The following is an 18,148-nucleotide window of genomic DNA, read 5'->3' as shown; positions in this document are numbered from 1 at the left end:
CAAATGAGCGCAACCAAGGGAAAACAGACGCGATACACAAATGGCCAGCGCAAACAGCTCCTGGCCAGGTTCCGCGCGTCAAATGGCACCAGTGAACGCCAGTTCTGCCGTGACAACAAGATCTCCTGTGGCACATGGCAGGACTGCCGTTCACGAGAGTCAGCCATCATGGCAAGCAAACGCCACAGCCGGCATGCGACCTTGGGCGGCCAGGGCGCCGTGAGCTGTTGCCGTTCAAGGACGACCTCTTGGCCTACATGCGAGTCAAACGTGACTCCGAAGAGCACCTGCGGGTGTTTCACCTCATGCGCTGGGTGAATACGAATCACAAAGCGTGGCTCGTGTAGTACCTGGCGTCCAAGAAGAACGAAGCGGTGGCGTATCAGTCGTTCCGAAGTCTCATGCATCGCTTTGCCGACCGACACCGCTTCCGCCACCGTGTCCCCTGTGCCAGCAAGGTCAGCCAAAAGGTCCTGGACGACGTTTGGATGGGCAACGCCTTCCACTTTTGGTCGACGTATGGTCACTACCCTCGCAGCCAAATTCTGAACGTCGACGAGACGGGCGTCTACTTTGCCATGCCCCCTGGAATGACGTTGGCCGAAATTGGCAAGTCCAGCAAATGTAAGAAGGCCACCAAGCATTCCGAGCGATTGACAGCGGTGATGACGATTCGAGCGGACGGTATGACATTTCCTGAGAGTGATTTCCGTCATGCGTGTTTAGGTGTCAAGCTACCTATCCTTTTCATCGTCAAGGGAAAGCCAGGTGGTACAATCGACACGAGCGAGCTGCCAACGTACCCTCCTGGACACGTCTATGCGGTCCAGGAGAGCGCGTGGATGGACGACCGCGTTTGGGACATTTACCTCGACGAGTTGTTGGCAGCGCACGTGGAGGACTCGTCTGTTCTTCTTGTCGACAATCTAGCATGTCATGTGTCTGACAAGTCGTACGACAAGGTGGCGGAGACGATGTTCAGTGTTCTGGAGCCATTGCCACCCAACTCGACCAGCCGGTGTCAGCCGCTTGATGTCGGCGTGATGGGTCCTTTGAAGGCCATGCTGAAGACAGCGTGGTTGCTAGAAGACGACGAACGCAACGGCGACATCTTGACGGCACAAGAGAAGCGTTTGGCCACAGTGAAACGGACGATTAAGGTCTGGGATCGTATTTCGACAGACACGATTGTGAAAGCCTTTGATAAAGCGATCCCATCAGTACTTGAGATTTAATTCATTACAATTTGATGGTCATGTATTGTGTGAGATTGTTGCGGACACTCGAATATGCGCGTTATCCGGTTTTGCGACGCGTGCGACGCGCATTATCCGGGCTCACTGACTTTAGTTTTAGCCAATACATGTCGTCTTCACGGAGTTGCACGAAGTGATTTTCATTATATTTTGATTGTGCGCCATACCACTGAACATAGTATTTTCAAGTCATGGGCAAAAGTTGCACTGGCCGGGTTTTACCGGCAACCACTGTACGGTGCTCCCACCAATACGAACATATTCGTTCACAGCATCCACCGGAGGCCCATAGGCTGTTGACGCAATGCAGCTGTCACTTTTTGTAATGTCGAAAGACCTTGTTTATGTAGAGCGTAATAACGCTGCTCGAACTAAGGTCGTGCAACGTAGTGTCATCGATGATACGGAGCAATAAACCTCGCTCCATTCTGAATCTGCGACGAAACAACTTCACTCCATACACCGGGTGCGGGGCAAAGTAGTCCTAATTCAAACATATGAATAACCTGTGTTTCAATGATGTATTGGTTGTGCCTCGTAAATGCGGCGGGTACCTTGAACGCAGCCGCGTTCGATGTTTGGTGCGCGCTGGAGCAGACCCGCCGTGCTGTCTGATGATTTTGTCCTCGTCTGGCCATAACGTAACGTCAAGCGGGAGGAACATTTGTATCGGGTCGTCTTCAGATATCTCGTCATGACACCACTCCCAGGAGTCGCTTTCACTGTCGGACATATCATGTGGGCAATGCAAATTTGCCGATCAAAAATAACCAGACTTGCAGTGGAGAGGAAGTCCAAAACGATTTTCGTAAATTTATCCGGACGCAGTTGTTCCCTGAAAAAAACCCGGAAAATACTCGGATGAGGCGGAGATACTATTACCAAGGTCAATTCCCCCAAGAATAATTCCCCACAGCAATGGGTGCCTACCTTCAAAACTTCCCAGATCTACCTTCTTTGGGGAATAACGGATATTCGTCCGGATAATCTAAGTCCTTGCACAGATAAAACATTTAGCCACCACCAACGATAGAAACCATTTCTGATATGAGTGCGAAGCCGAAACACGATCAAGTGCATGGTGGACGAGTGTTTCATCACTTCGAATACGCAATTTCCAAGCTACGTACAGGCAAATCACAAACACACTCCGGAACATCGGAATATACGTAAGATGTGGGGTCGCGAGGTAGTCGACAATGGCGAACTACATATGCTCGCGTCGTCGACAAAACCAAATGAGTTGTTGCAGCCATTTTTGGAGTATCATGATGACGATTCAGACGACTTCGACGATGTTGAGCAGAATTCCGGGTGACGATGATGTCGTGAATGGCGCCGTGAACGAACAGGACTAACTGATACCTCCTGTAAAGCGTAGTGTCTTCGCCGTGTCGAATGACACTGACATGGAAGGACCCGGAAGCGTCAAGTACTATTGGACGATGATTCCATGGTTGACCGACGCTTGCCCAGAATAGCTTTAATTATAGTAATACATTTGCTTTTTATGAAGTTGAAAGATCTTTCGAGTATATATTATATGTTTTGTACAACTCTTATATTTTCTACTACTTTTCAATTTGTGAAAGTTCTACGTGTCCAAGAATAAGTTGTATAATGTCTAGCTATTATATATTATTCGGAAGTATATACATTTTTAAAGTTATAGAAATTCTTATTTTAGCTCAGTATTTGAATATTGTAAAAAAATAAGTAGTTCACTATACCAGCATTTACTCGTTAAACTAAGACTTTAATGATGAAGAAATTACTACATTAATCTCTCCTAGTTACGCATTCCGTTTGACCGTTTACGCTTTCTCGTCTTCGGACCGGGTATTGATGGGGTTCATCTCTGTTCCACAAACACTTGGAGCCTGTAAGCAAGGATCAAGTCTAGGTCTTGTAGTGGCACATCATGTGACGCATACAACTGCTTAAAACGAGTCACTGAGTATACGTCGTCGAAGTACATGTACAACAGCGGATCCAGCTTTATGGCATTGTAGCAACGAATGGCATGGATGCAGGACTTCTTCGTGTCGAACCACGTGTGGCAATGATACGTCTTTGCCTCGAGATCAACCAATCGCCATAGATGAGGCGCTGCGGCTTGAGATCGAAGTATAACGCCAAGAATGTTATCCCCGGATCGCACTCTTCAATCTATATATGTTTAAGGACTGTTGTATCGTACCACAATACTTCGCGACTTTGTTCACAGCGTTTGATACAGCTTGTGGTGCACTGGAGCATCGACCCGTCAGGCCACTTCACGCTCTTGTTTCTACATTATGACATATTGTATACCGCTTACGCTTTGGGCGCAGTCTCCCTGTGAATTGTCCAATTACTATGTGATTCTTAGTGCGCACTACATTTGTAGTACCGGTATCGCCAAATCCCTCGTAGTCCTGTTTTGAATACTTCACTTGATTAACGTATTCTACCTCCCACGGCGTCTTTCCGTCTAACTATATAAAATCCAAAGTGCCAATTCACGGCGTAGGTGCCAATTAATTACATATAAACTAAGCCCAATCACTGATCCATAAATTGGAAAAGCACCAATTACAGAACAAACAAATATGAAGAGCTGTATACAGCTCAATTGTGCGAAATACATTGCAAGATGATAATTGGTGGATTGCCCTGAAAATTGTATACAATATAGGGCACTTCAGGATTCAAAAAGGATGCCTCAATCAGGAATTATGGCCATTCTCCGAAAAACAAAAAAAGTTGTATTGCAACAATTGGTATTCTACGTTACAATGTACAGTGCTGTACGTATACTATGTAACGTTACTGCAATATTCAGCTGCATGTAGACCCCCGTTAGAGATGCTCTAATGATGGCCCCTCCAACAGTGATCATTGATCTGCAAATACAGATTTGATTAAAGTATTTGAAATGCTTCGAGCAAACGATACAAATATCTATTTATAAAAGCAATTAAGTATCATACGTTCAACGTACTAGTACCTCTGAATAATGATGAAACTCTATAACATGATTCCCCGAATAATATCAACTATCCAAAGGTTTCATTGTTGTGGTCAATAGTTTTATCCAATGATATCAATGCTGGCATCCTATTGGGCAAGACGTTCGGCAAATCAACGATTGTTTACGCTATCACCGAATGGGCCACTGCATTTGCACTACTACGTTATACTACGTAGTACTCTGGAGTACTATGTCGTTGAACGCAAAAAAAAAAGTTATTTCCGTACAGATCGCATTATCATTGTGCTCCGTAAAGCACTAGCGTTATGCAAACTGCATTCGTAAGAAATACTTCGTATTGACTACTAGTATAATACTGTACTTTAAGTCGCGCAAGATTCACACTGTTGGCGAAGTTATCGAACTTGAAAAATGGCCTTCAAATTGGCAAAACATTCAATCACTCTCTAGAGAATGAAATCTTAACTTTACACCTCCCCATCTCACCCACTTGTTCATCTGGTTGTTCTAATGCCTTGAAGCATACGACTCTGGTCCATAATAGTTGTTAGCAAGTTTTTCACTTGATTAAAGTATGAGTAGCCTTCATGAACCAACTTGAAAATTTTATGTCACTCCAGAAACGAATACGAAAGGCAAAAAAAAAAATGTATTTTTATTCCTCTTCCACCTTCCACGAGACTTCGTTCCTGGGAATTCACCAGTACTTCCATGGATGCTTCCTCGCCAAGTCGATAGTCAAAGTGGTTCAAGGCACTCTCGTAGTTATAGGCATCGCACTCAACATTGAAGGCTATGAAGTCTGATATCAGCGCATCCTTCTTCATGTGAGGGATCTTATAGTCGTTGCTACCGTGAATTTCGATGCACTTCTCCATCACCTTTTGCAAGGCAATGAACGTTTTTGACACCGTATCCACATGCAACTCATAAAACGAGGTTTCCACAGCATCAATAAGCTCCTCGATGGTACGAGTGCACTTTGGATACTGCAGGCTTTGAATAGAGTAAAAAAATCCTAAATCTAAGACGTTGACGTCGGGGCTATTCGGTGGCTGGTTGTGGACTTGAATACCGGATATACCATGGAATTCCAACATCTCTGATGTCACACATTTATGTGGACTGGCGTTATCCTGTTGAATAATAACACCACGTCGCACAGCAGTGCTAGGGAATTTCCCAAGTATGGCAGGAATAACTCTATTCAGGACCATATCCGAGTATACTGTAGCATCGACTGTTTTTGGAGTCGTAACTATTGTGCCTTTAGGACGATTTTTACTGTTTCGCTTTGCAGGCAACTTTTCGACAAATGGCCAAACTCTAATTTTGCCGTCGAAAAATGTGCCGTTAAAGTCAACACGAGGGCGGGCAACGTCCGCCAAAACATAACTTTCGTTATAAATCGTTTCGACTTGACGTAACGAACCCTTCATCCTCGTATACATAAAATTTTCTCTTCACCTTTGCCAAATAAAACCATTTTTCATCAATATGCACATAATCGTACATATTATCAAAAAAATAATTTCGATTGGATAAAGGGCGAAGAAACGTCATATTGCATACCACAGTCGCTCTCGAATATTCTCCAGCGTGAGGTAGGGTTTCACGTAGCTTGAACGCGCCTTCAAGCGAGCAACATCCTTTATGTGCCGAATGATGGTAGTCTTCGGAACATCGCTCTTGTTGGCCAAGGCTCGAAGGGTCTGGCGCGACTCCTCCGGGACTTGCCGTATCGCGTATCGCAGCTTCGATTTCTTCATGCGTGCGCATTTTTTTACGTCCAGAATTCTCTAAAATAGTCAAACTTTAGAATTCCATATGTATCACAACTAATAAGAATATAGAAAGAGAGAGGATTACCGCGAATTTTCGACGACACGTCAGAACATGCGCGCCCGGACTTGACGGACTTCTGTCCGCGGGTCCAAAGGCGTGACACAGTCAACGGATGACATCCGAACTGGGCAGCCACACGGGACAACGTTCCATGGGACAGTGAGCCACCGGACGAGAAAGCCAGCAAGGTCTCATACATGGCGCGACGCTCGTCGTCACGCAGGTGCTTTTTGCCACCGTTTGGGCTCCACCGACCAGTTGAGAAACTAGTAGTTTTTGAGGGGCAAGGACGACTCCGACGGACTAGAACGGCACGGGGGCGATTTGAATTCCTTCCTTGGATTATCTGGATAAAGCAGTCATTTTATCTTTGACGAACTGGCAAGTCAATTTAATGTCCAATCTAACAAGCAGCAAGCTATGTGTGAACTTTGACCTGATAACGTGACGGTGATGACAAACGTGTGTTTGAGATCTAAATCTTGAGCGGTACAGATAATTTCGCCATTATTGCTTTGACGACGTCGACATCTCATGGATCCCGTTCATGCAAGCCTGAGTGAATCCCTTGTTGCTCAGCTGTCTCGTATTCGCGACCTCCGCGACGGAATAGGCGAATTTTGGCGCCTTTGGCACGGCTGGCGGCGAATTCTAAGAGTACACCCTGGCGACTACTCTGTAAAGTTTGAGTCGCTTCAAGGGTAAAAAAAGTACAAGGTTTGCTACTTGCCGATGCAATATACCAACAATCATCTGAGTATTCAGATATACGTTGTGAACTTGGTGAATTGGATTAAGCACTCCACCCCCGCATCGACGTTTATTCAAATGCGTCAAAAGTGGCTGCAATTTGCGAAAAACACGTCCCAGGGACTCGCAAACGATCGCCAGTACTCCGTGCTGTCCATCGATGCCCCAAGACATGTCTTGGAATATCAGGCTCGCGACCTCCAGCGACACGTAATTAAGTGTGAAAAGCCCTTCGAGGTTCAAGTTTGGAAGCATCGTCGTCTTGCCGTAAAGGTGTACGATGAGCTACCAGCACGTCCACATGGCTAACGGATAGAACATCGAATCCTGTTTCGTTGAATTTGGTTATGCGTAATTTACTTCTCTTCAATAGAAATATTTGCATGACGCAACCAAAGCGAATGACCGACGACTGCCCTGCGACGCCGGAGCCAAAGAGATGCGTCAGTGTCCTTGGTCGCATGGAGGAATCTCCAATTGTGACTGTTGTGGCTTTAATCGACTCGTTGGATGAAGCCGAAGCATTTCTACTGAATGTCCCCCAACCCACGCTTGCAGTGCTAGGTGGGCGTATCGTCTTCACCGAGCGCCGTGTTATTGGTACTAGTGCGCTGACTGTCTATTATGTGGCTGCCGACGACGATGCTCCGATTGACGACCTCCAAATACTAACTTGCAAGGCATCCGGTGACACGAGGCATCACAACGTGCTGTACCTTTATGGTTGAGTAGTGTTGAATGTCCTCAGCGTCAACTATGGGTTTGCAGCTGGGCGGATTGCAACCTCCACCGAACAACCACGCACGAACGCGAAAACGGCACTGGACCGTTTACGTGCAACCCCAACTTCAAGTCAGGATCTTTTGATTCCGAGGACTAACTGTCACGAGGTGGCAACTCACCAGCCCTCTGGGTCCTGTGTCTCCCGTCCTGCGCCCCTCCTGCCTCTGGCACCAGTGGTTATCCACCAATCACAGGCATTCATAAGCCTATTCTCGGTCTAGCTGCTCACTTCTTGTTCCTTCTTTGTGAGCCCACGTCTTCCTCCTTGTGTTTATTATGGCCGGGACGCTTGGCCTACCGTTCCTGGTTTGGCCCCGAGGTTACCTTCCCCGACCCCTTTTCTCTTCCTTTCTCTTTTCTACATTCATCTGGTATCCACCTCGTTTCCCTCCTCTTGACACTAGCAAAGTAGCTGTTACAGTAGCTGACTGGGCAAAGAGTGAATTCTAAGGCACTTTGTCTGTTGTTACTCTTATCCCAACGATTGAGACCTCGGACAATAGCATAGAACACACACTAGGTGCTTGAACTCTGTGCAACTACCGACCAGCCAGTCCACAAGGTTGCGATAGCGCAAGGGACTTCAAACTCTGGTGGTGCTGTGAAGACCTTATGGCCACATGCATCCCAAAGTTTGAGACCCGTAGCAGCAACGTAGCTCCCAAAATCGACGTTTGAACTTTGTGCAATACCCACCAGCCAGTCCACACGGATGCAATAGGGCTAGGGGCTTCAACAAACTCTGGTGGTGCTGTGAAACCATATGGCGGATGCATCCCAAAGTTTGAGACCCGTAGCAGCAGCGTACAGTTTAGGTCTCAACAATGTGGAGCAAATCTGGTCCTCCACAACGTTGTAAACCGACTTCGCAACGGCAAAGACACAGTACCACCGTTTGTTGAAAAACCTCGACCAGTGTTAGCTAGCATAACTCCAATTGCTGCAAGTTCCCTTATGTGGCGCGAAACCATCAAGTCCGAACTACTCGACTACTTAGGTTTGGAAGAATAATATTATCAACACGAATATTGTTCATTGAAAATTCTTCATTCTTGCGCAAACGCAATCGACAATAGTTCGCTAATTTTTCTGCGTCCACTACACCTGACGCTACTATTTTTTCGACGAAGGACGCCTTGGCACGTTGCAAATCCATGACGGCGGCTGCAGCTTAAATCCTCCTGTTGTTTTCTTTCATGTATTCGAACTTCTCACGTTTCAGCTGAGTCGTTTCATTCTGCGCAACCATATATATGGACGAGAAGTCCTTTCGAGGGGACAGGCGCTTCTCCGCCATTGGGAACTTACGTGGGACGACTTTGGATTTTCCCTTGTCCTTGCCTGTGTGACGTGCTGCAACTTTGTTGTCAAGTGGGGCGTCGGCTTGCCGCCCAGGATCGGCAGCATCGTTCTCTGCCCAATACTCGTCGGCGTCGGGGTCGTTGTTGGGATTGCCCGATGTTGTTGAGGCACGTTTGTCCTTGGAGTAGTCGTGGTCATCGAGGTCGTCGTCGCTGCCAATTGCATCAGAAAGAAACGACTCGTCGCATTGTTTGCTCTCATCATTTGCATCTAAATTGCTCCATCGAAATTAGCTATATGTATAGACAAATATATATTTGAGATGTATACATTTACCGCGAAGACTAGTCTCAAAAATGTAAGATGGACGAAAATTTTGTCGCCCCCCAAACAGAGCGTCCATCTCGTTGTAGTACGGGCAAATGCTCTCCAATTTACTTTCAATTGTAAAGATTTCTACCGAAGAGTGAGATATTTGATAATTGATAGTTGATAACATGTACGTTATATACTTTTCTTAGTGTCCAAGTCAGTCAGGCCACGGCCGCTGTTGCTTGGCCCAGACCATTTCAGAGCTTGTCGGTACGATGCAACATATGCGTCATATCTACTTGTCGATTGATAGTTTTAAGAATTATGAATATATACGGATTCTATACCTCGATTTTGCGTGCTGAGCTGACCATGGCCGCGCACTGTCACGAGCAACCTCGTTGACGTACTCGGCTAGTCTTTGAAGGCCGTGTGCTTGTGTTAGTTTTTGCCCTCCTTTCATTGTCTTTCCCTTGTTCGCTTGCCCTGTCAATAGAGCAAAGTTCTCTGGTATACAGAGAAATGCAAGCATTGCCAAACGCTCCGACTTTGTCGTTGCTTCTCGCTTCGCCTTCTCCATGCTCGCTTCTGAAAACTGACTTGCTCCAGTAATTTCCACTGTCCTGATTGGTCGTTTCTATTTATTATTTGATTGGCTTGTTCACAGGTTCAAGTTGCTTTTGCTTTTCGCCACGAAAAGTACCTCGCGAGGTACTTTTGCTTTTCGTGTTGAAAAGCAAAATTTGAAAGGCCTATGTTTTTTTAAGCAAGATGATTTCTATATTGACTCTCCCTAATGCTCTCGCCCAACCCTGCCAAAAGCACCGAGATCGTATTCGTTGCGCCGATAAGCGGTAACTCATTCAAGTGCCCCTTCGAAGGCTGCCCTAAGCATGACATTGTACGAGATATGAAAAGTCTACGCTCGCATGTAGTACATTGCCACCATGGCTTTGACGTGAAAATGTCAAGCGAACCCTCGAAGAGCGCAAGGCGCGTCGTGCTCCTACAGTACATACCGGAAGCAGTAGGAAAAGAAGAAGCGAAAAAGGGCTCTCAGCGACCACGCGAATGCAAGAAACGAGCTGCTCGAGATTCGATAACTGTCGACGACATGAGCGAGGGGTATGGCATCCATGGACACAAGAATTGTATTCTTGTGTACAAAGAATCTACGACTCCAAACGGTGGCTACGGAGTGTTTGTGATGTCAAAAGTTCACGCCGGAGATTTCCTCACTGAGTACAGTGGGCAGTACCCCAAGTCGTGGCCACACCCTCCTGACAAGAGGTACACGATTGGTTTGCCTAATAACGGTGGTTGGATTGTTGGATTTCGATCCCTCAAGAAGAAGCACGGCTACGGATCTTTGGTCAACCGCGTGGACAAGTTCAAAGCCTAGAACTGCGAGTTCGTACACGAAAAAAACCGCATATTTTTGAAGGCCATCAAAAATATCAAACTGTTCACTACGTACGGCAGGCCTCCTTATTGTAGGTATTCTATAAATAGATACCTAATATACCTGAATCACCGCCCGACAATATACCTCAATTAAGGAAATTCTGGAAATTGTGGTATAACGCATGGGAACGGAACCCTGCCTCGCCTGGGCTGCAGAAGATGCAGGCGGAGCGCGACGAGATCAATCACGCTGCCGTGTTGGAGGCGCCAGCGTGCATGCCGGTCGACCTGGCTAAGATGCGTCCCAAACTGTTCCTGGACGACATCATGACGCCCTGCTTGGCACGGGTGCGTCTGTTCTTCAGCGCAGACGGCGTCGCTTCCATCGACCAGGATCATCGCGACCTGGTCAATGCGTACAAGGACGAAGTCGGCATCAAGGCAATCATCGATGCACACAGCAACAAAACGAATTTCAACGACGGCTGGTATTCTTTCGACAGGGCGCGCTTCTCACAGCTGCACCGTTTATGTTCGGGAATGGCGTCCGTGTTCGCGAAGACTACCTCGAAGGTGGAGTCCGACTTCAGCATCCTGAAATGGGAGAAGGACGAGTTCCGCATGAACCTTCTCGACCTGTCGCTCGAGGGTATCTTCCAGGCCAAGCAGTTCAAGCTGCTGGGCCTGCTCGACCCCAACCCAGTGCCCCAAGCAGACGACGACGATGATGACGACACGTAATGGATTGACTTCCCCTGAACTTGCAATAAATAGTTAAATACTCTGGTACAACCACCCATGTAAAGCTCATCCTTCAAAATGACTGATGCATGCTACCGGTATATTCAGTATATGCCTACCGGCAGACCACTGAAATACCTTCATTAAGCCAATACAGGTAATTAAGGTATTTACCTTAAATAATGAGGCCTGCATAATTTATTTCATATATGCTATATCGTATGTTCTCTGAAGGATGGGTGAGATGGGTGAAGGAGGGTGGAATTGACCGAATGTTCACTCCTATTCACTATAGTATACTTACGTGTAGTATATGTACTGTACATGATAGAGTATGTCCTGGTACAGTGTACTTCTTTAGTGTACGAGCGAAGTACAGTACTACAGTACTAATAGTATACGGATGTAATGTATTAGTATCTTGTACTGTACTGTATACAATGTCAAATCTCGTCCTTTACCGTACTGTACTGTAATCATTAGCTTTACTCTATGCGGTATCAAATCTTGTCCTTCTAGTACTCCTTCTAGTAAGAGACAGAGCACTGACATGGTCTCTTATCGGATGTACCAGTCCTTCCTTTGAATGCAAGGTTAACTTAAAGTTACTCCATTCTGTACATCCGCATGGAATACCGGTACGTGATTAGCATATACAATCTACTGTACGTGTACAGTATTATGTCTGTTCTACTGCTGTTGTTCTACTGTAGTACTTACACCTATACTGTGGAGAATGGGAATTGGTGGAGGAACACGTACAGTCGTTCTTGGTCTCTCCACAAATCCAGGTGCAAATTTATCATACATACTACACTATAAGATTATGTATCTAATATTGAATGCTCAGTCGGTGGATTCAAACTGCTCTTTCCGTGACTGTCATGGTATGGATGCTTCAGTCATGAAACATCCATGTCAAGGGCTCAAGTGTTATGGTGTTGTCCATCACGTATGCTGCAACGAGATTAATTGTCCCGTAGGACAGTACTACTGCTCATCCGAATGTTGTGCTACTGTGTAATCAAAAATTCATTTCGCCTTATTTTATTCGTACGAAATATCACCGAACAAATTCCAGCGGTGTTCAACTAAATCGTGGAGGAGCTTCGTATGAGCTACACCGTCCGTAAGCTTGACAAACGCGCGAATGCGACTCTGCAATGTCGCATGTTCGATCTCGCCAGTCGCCACAAAAGGACCGTCGAGTTGGAGGTCGTTTAAAAATTCAAGATCACAACTGTCGTCGTCCATTTCATCATCAATCACCATATTGTGCAAAACACAGCACGTAATCACGACGTGATGCATAGCAGAACGATCCCACAACTCACATGGTGGTGTTAGCACGTGCCAACGAGCCTACAGCATGCCAAACATGCGATTAACGTCCTTGCGGCGTGACCCCTGGGCTTTCTGGAATGCCTTCTCCCGGAGCGACTTCGCATTGGGTATCGTTTTCACAAAGACTGAGTATGGAGGGTAAATTCCATCCAACGAGCCAATATGGTGCGTCGTAGGTGTTTCCATTTACGTTGTATCGCACTTGAGGACGCCATCCTATTATTGCCTATATTAAATATTTTATCATTAATTTAAAAAAATTATTATTGCACCTCCAATCGAACCGTGAAATATGTTTGAATGTTTGAACTGTCCAAGACGTTGATATCGTTGTTTGCTCCAGGCATGCCAAAGTACGCATGCCAAATGCGTCCTCGCATGTCGGACACAGCCTCCATTATTACTGTCGATCGGCCTTTGGCACCTTGAAATGCCCAGCCCACGCCTTCGGACAATTTTTCCACGCGTCCATTCGATCGCCCACAAGCATGGACGACGGAATATCAGAGCCCAGAAAGTGCAGACGGTACCGGGACCCAGCAAGGCCAGGCCAGCATTCCAGGCCAACCAACACGTTGAGCGTCGCGCAATAGCCTTTGGCAGTCTGATTTATTAGGCTCGCGTAGGCTGCTGTCCTTGTAAATCGACTGAATCCCCGAGCAGAATCGGCGCAAGGCTTGACGCTTGGTGCTCTCTCCAATTCTATATCTAACAAACGGTTGACTATGAATTCAAGTTCTTATTACTTTAGAATTTGTGTAATTATATTTGTAGCAAAATAGCTAAAATACCTGTCGTCCAGGTCGTCTATCGAGCAACCTGCCGCTAGGTGTCGGACGCATGCAGCAACCTTTTGCAATGTTGAAAAACCTTGGCGTCCTATGTCACGGATTCTATATGAATATCTGCTTACTATATATGAATATCTGCTGGTTATATATTAAATACACCTGTGACATCGGGTCTCTGTTGAAAGTAAGGGTCCTGGTGTGCCAGATCGTTCGCAATTTGCAGGAAGAGACTCTTCAGCATTCAAAAGCGCCGTCGGAAGTGGCTGTCGTCGTACGTAGGCACGGAATCAAAGTAGTCTGCACGCAGCAGTAGGTTGTACTGAGCATGCTTGCGGTCAATCTTTGGCCGTTTGCCCTTGTTGGAGCCTCTGTTACATACTTCCTCTATTCCATAAAAGTGGAGACAATTTTTCTCAGTACCGTTTCTCGGGAAGCAAACGCCAGAATTGTGTGAAATTATAGCCAAATGTAGCCAATAGAAAACAACTCGACAGGTGTTTTTAGTTTTTTTATTCCTTCTTGTCGCTTCACAACCAAGCATTGAGTGCCCAAAAGGAAACGAACCAATCTAATTTTACCCGTAACTCAGTTTTGATCCAATCAAGCGCATTCGCCTCGTCTTGATGCGTAGATACGGCTAACACCCTTTAGAACCCCGAAACAATTTCTGGAAGGGGAGATACAGACAATTCATTCAAGATGCCGCGTGCCACGACCATCTGTGCATTCAACGATCTGGATATTGATGACCTTTGCGCGACGGCTCACGATATGGACTTGGTCGATAACGATGAAGAGTGATGCTCATCATATCATGCAAGCTTTCGTCGTAACATCTTAATCTTGAATAAAAATACGTTTTGGCTCTGATTTGTTTATACAAATTTCCATATTAAATTTCGCCCAAAAAATTGTCTCCACTTTTATGGAATAGAGGAAGCACCTCCTTCTTCTGCGCTGCGACGACTAACCCACGCAGCACTATGGCGATGACAACGTCATCATCGCCACTACTTTCGCTCTCGGAGTCCCATGCAGCCGAATCCATCACGAAGCAAGTACAATCAATCTGCATTACTGACTGCGGTGCGAAACCAAAACGAGGCGAGTAAAATTTGCCCTTAATGGCGCCAGTAACTCGCGTATCGGAACAAGTTATCCGGATAATGTGCTCCAACGCAAAATACAACATTACAGCATCGAAACTGCGGAGCTCAGTCCCCAACGACTGGTTGGCTGACTCACTCATATTGGATGTGATATGCCAAATGTGGACCGCAGAAACGCACCCAATGTTCGACACGGATTGTCAACAAATAGTTGGCAGCATCTATTGGACAATATAGTGACTTAATTAAATCGATTGTCAAGTATTTACCTGGGTTATGCGCTCGCAGTTTTTCCATGTGCAGTGAAAACGGATCGAGCTAGCTTGTACGCCAAGCCTTCTTCAGTACTGAATAGGTGCCGTGCTTGTGCCGTGTTGATGTTGGTAACAACATGGCGCAAGCAGTATCTGTATGGTACGCCGGAACATTGCGCTTTGCAGGCGTTGGTGAGACCTACAAAACCAATGTAGTACGAATTCGGAAAGATATAAAATTAAAACAAATTACGCCAGTTATGAATAACGTAAAATGTATGAAACTTCAATTCTCAAATACCTTATAAGCGATCAGACACAAGGATAGTGCTTGACAGCGATCGAAAACTAAGCCCAATACTCGCCGTTCTCGACTGGCATGAAACGATCCCTAATTGATAATATCTGTATATGCTGTAATTTAATGCAACTTACCCAATACGATGAGATGATGTTGGGATCTTTGGTTGTTGCAAATAACATAACACTATTTGAGTTCATAAGATCCTTTAAATGGGCTCCTACATGAAACGTCGATACATGAATGTTTGTAAATACTACCATCAAAGACGATAACATTCTGACAGTACTCAACGCCTTAATACAGAACTTCGGGACGACTGTGCTTCGGTAGAATGACCCCAATCTTGCTTCAACAAGCCCATACATCCCTGGATTGCGCGCCTTGAGGAGCTCGAAGTAGCTCCCGGCTTTCTCAAACGCTAGGTCCACCTAAGCCGCACAGATGTTTCACAAGTTCTCGCTTGGTACGACTCGCTGATGTAGTCGATATCGTTTCACCACATGCTCGCTGAAAGTGGCCAATGATCTCAGGGGGCCTTGTGCAATTCATATATATACGCCTAGAAGCAAGTACTCGTCAGAAACGAAGCCACTCACCGTGGTTCATTCGCAAATGTCGACAATCGTCACGATAACGGTTAAAATTATGAGCATGCGGATAGATTTAATGGTTGTAACCATGCGTACCACTATTCTTATCTGTGCAAGAACTTAGATTGTCCAGTCGAATATCCGTTATTCCAAAATTCCCCCAAAGAAGGTAGGTCTGGGGAGTTTTGAAGGTAGGCACCCCCTACTGTCGGGGAATTAGTCATTCCCCGAGTGAGTAGCCTAAGTCGCCTCTGATCAATAGTCCCACTGTACTGATTGATATAAATGAAATATTCGGATAATTATCGGGGAACAAGCCCCCATTTGTCCCAAAGTATACACACACTGCTTCCATAATTAAGCAATAATTAGAGTAGGAACTCGATCACGTGCTTGTGGTGCAAGCATTTTCTGCGATGAACCTCCTACGTTGATGCCGCATGAAACTCACCATACGCCATGTGTGACACCTGCCCGTCCGACACGTACAAAGGACTTGGCAAAAAACGCATGGAAGATGTTCTGACGTTCGACGTGGAGTCACCCGAGGAGCTTGACATGGTGCAGTCGATTCCCATGAACCCTGGCGCCATGATGATTCGAATTGACTTCAACAACATGAGTGGTGCGTTTGCCTTAGCCGCTGAGTTAATTATGCAATGCATGCAGAATGCTCTCGGTTTTCGATTCAGATATGTTGCTAAACTAACATTTATACTGTTCATAGTTAAGCTAGTGAATCTACTTTGTCTATGTGTAGAGTCAAAATGAGTATATCGACGGCGGCGTAACGACAAATTGCTACGAACAAGTCCAACCGCAATGGCGTTCAGTACGCATGCGTGTATACTAGCGTGTATACTAGCTCGCAGACAGCGTACATTCAAGGACCTTCAAAGGGACACCAGCGTTCCTTATCATGATACCTGAGATAAAGCAGCTCAATCATGATCGTGTTGGTTTCTATTCAAATCCTTGGAAATCTATATGACATTGTGTTAATTGTCTTGACTTCAATGAGTGATATAACATCAATGTCCTCTAAAAGTCAGTGAACCAGTGTAATTACTATTACTCCGCTACCCCTTCTATAAGGAATAGCTCTCATACCCGCAATACAGTAGGTGTGCTAGCAATGTCAAATATTGGATACCAAATGTTTGTGCGTTTTTATCACGTGGAGTACCACATTGGGCTTGAATATGCTTCCCCGCCAACGGATCCGTTCTTTCTGAGCTAGATAGGAAACGGTGTCATGTAACTGTCGCCAATGAAGATATGTGACTGCTTACTTCAAGAGCGATGTGATGATGACTCCAAGTGGTCAACATACCTTCGAAGCATCAAATACTAGTACTGTAGATAATAGAAAGCATACTTTAGCAGTTCACAAAATTCATACTTTAAATAGGCTATGCAAACATACATGTCGACGCTTTTCAGTCCACTGTCATATACCCTCAGGAAATAGATGATGTCGACAGAACAGATTGGAACGGGTTGCATTCTTACGAGCCAATGATATTTGTTTGTCCAGAACATTGTGGAAATACCAGGAATTCCATTTGGCACTAATAATTTGGAACAGAGGTAGTATATCATATATTTGTACTATTACAGCAGTACATCGCCTATTACGTACGCCTAGATAGATATATAATGCCTACACAATTGCGATTGTGTACAGTTAATGTAAATATATCAAATTTGACAAAAGCGAACTCCCATGAAATCACTATAATAATACTTTTTAGGACGCTTTGTCTCTTGCGGGAGCATATCACGCACGATTGGAGCATCTTCTACCACAGGAGCCGGTTGGGCGATTCGTTTCCCCGACTGCTGCTCTGGTTCCTTGGGCGTTGGCAAGCCCTTTGCCAGGGTATATTCACGCACCATGGCTCTGGGGTGGCCACCAAGCTTGTGGCACACAAACATAAAAATAGCATCGTTGGCATTAACACTGGTTTCTTCGATTGCCGCTACGACAGAGTCGTAACCTGCAGTCATTGGTGACCCGACGTAGTTGGGCGAGTCGTAAAGATGGTCTTGCGAGTGGTCGAAGAACGCTTCGTCGTCGACGGCAGCCATTTACCTGTACAAACGGTCACTGTAGGAAAGTAGGCTACCGTCATGGTTCTTGTGGATGCCGTAGTGCCTTGACGTGATCCACTTGGCCTTGCACAACGGCACCAAAAATACTACGCGGGTCTTTTGGGATCGATTCTGTGCGTCATTGATGATTTCCAAATGCAACGTGTTCACTTCGATACTTTGCATTGTATTTAAATACTTGACATTTCCATGAACTATTCGTACTATGTATTCTATGATATCAACTTGCATTCTTGCCATGAGATAGCTTGCTCCCTCGTCCAACCAGTCGTAG

At 45.6% G+C, this 18,148-nt stretch overlaps 2 protein-coding genes across 2 annotated transcripts; one reads left to right on the top strand and one right to left on the bottom strand.

The window, feature by feature from the left end:
• Positions 1–10,845: 10,845 nt before the first annotated feature.
• H257_14917 (hypothetical protein) lies at positions 10,846–11,367 on the top strand (the record flags this gene model as incomplete). Its single annotated transcript, XM_009842845.1, has 1 exon — positions 10,846–11,367. One exon carries the CDS (start codon positions 10,846–10,848, stop codon positions 11,365–11,367), a length of 522 nt encoding a protein of 173 aa, XP_009841147.1.
• A 1,744-nt stretch (positions 11,368–13,111) lies between these two features.
• Positions 13,112–17,850, bottom strand: H257_14916 (hypothetical protein; the record flags this gene model as incomplete). Its single annotated transcript, XM_009842844.1, has 2 exons — positions 13,112–13,315; positions 17,566–17,850. 2 exons carry the CDS (start codon positions 17,848–17,850, stop codon positions 13,112–13,114), a joined length of 489 nt encoding a protein of 162 aa, XP_009841146.1.
• Between the last annotated feature and the right edge of the window lie 298 nt (positions 17,851–18,148).

This window comes from Aphanomyces astaci, assembly GCF_000520075.1.
Source record: "Aphanomyces astaci strain APO3 unplaced genomic scaffold supercont1.64, whole genome shotgun sequence".
NCBI lineage: Eukaryota > Oomycota > Saprolegniomycetes > Saprolegniales > Verrucalvaceae > Aphanomyces > Aphanomyces astaci.
Note: the sequence above shows the minus strand (reverse complement) of the source record. Positions and strands in the feature narration are given on the sequence as shown.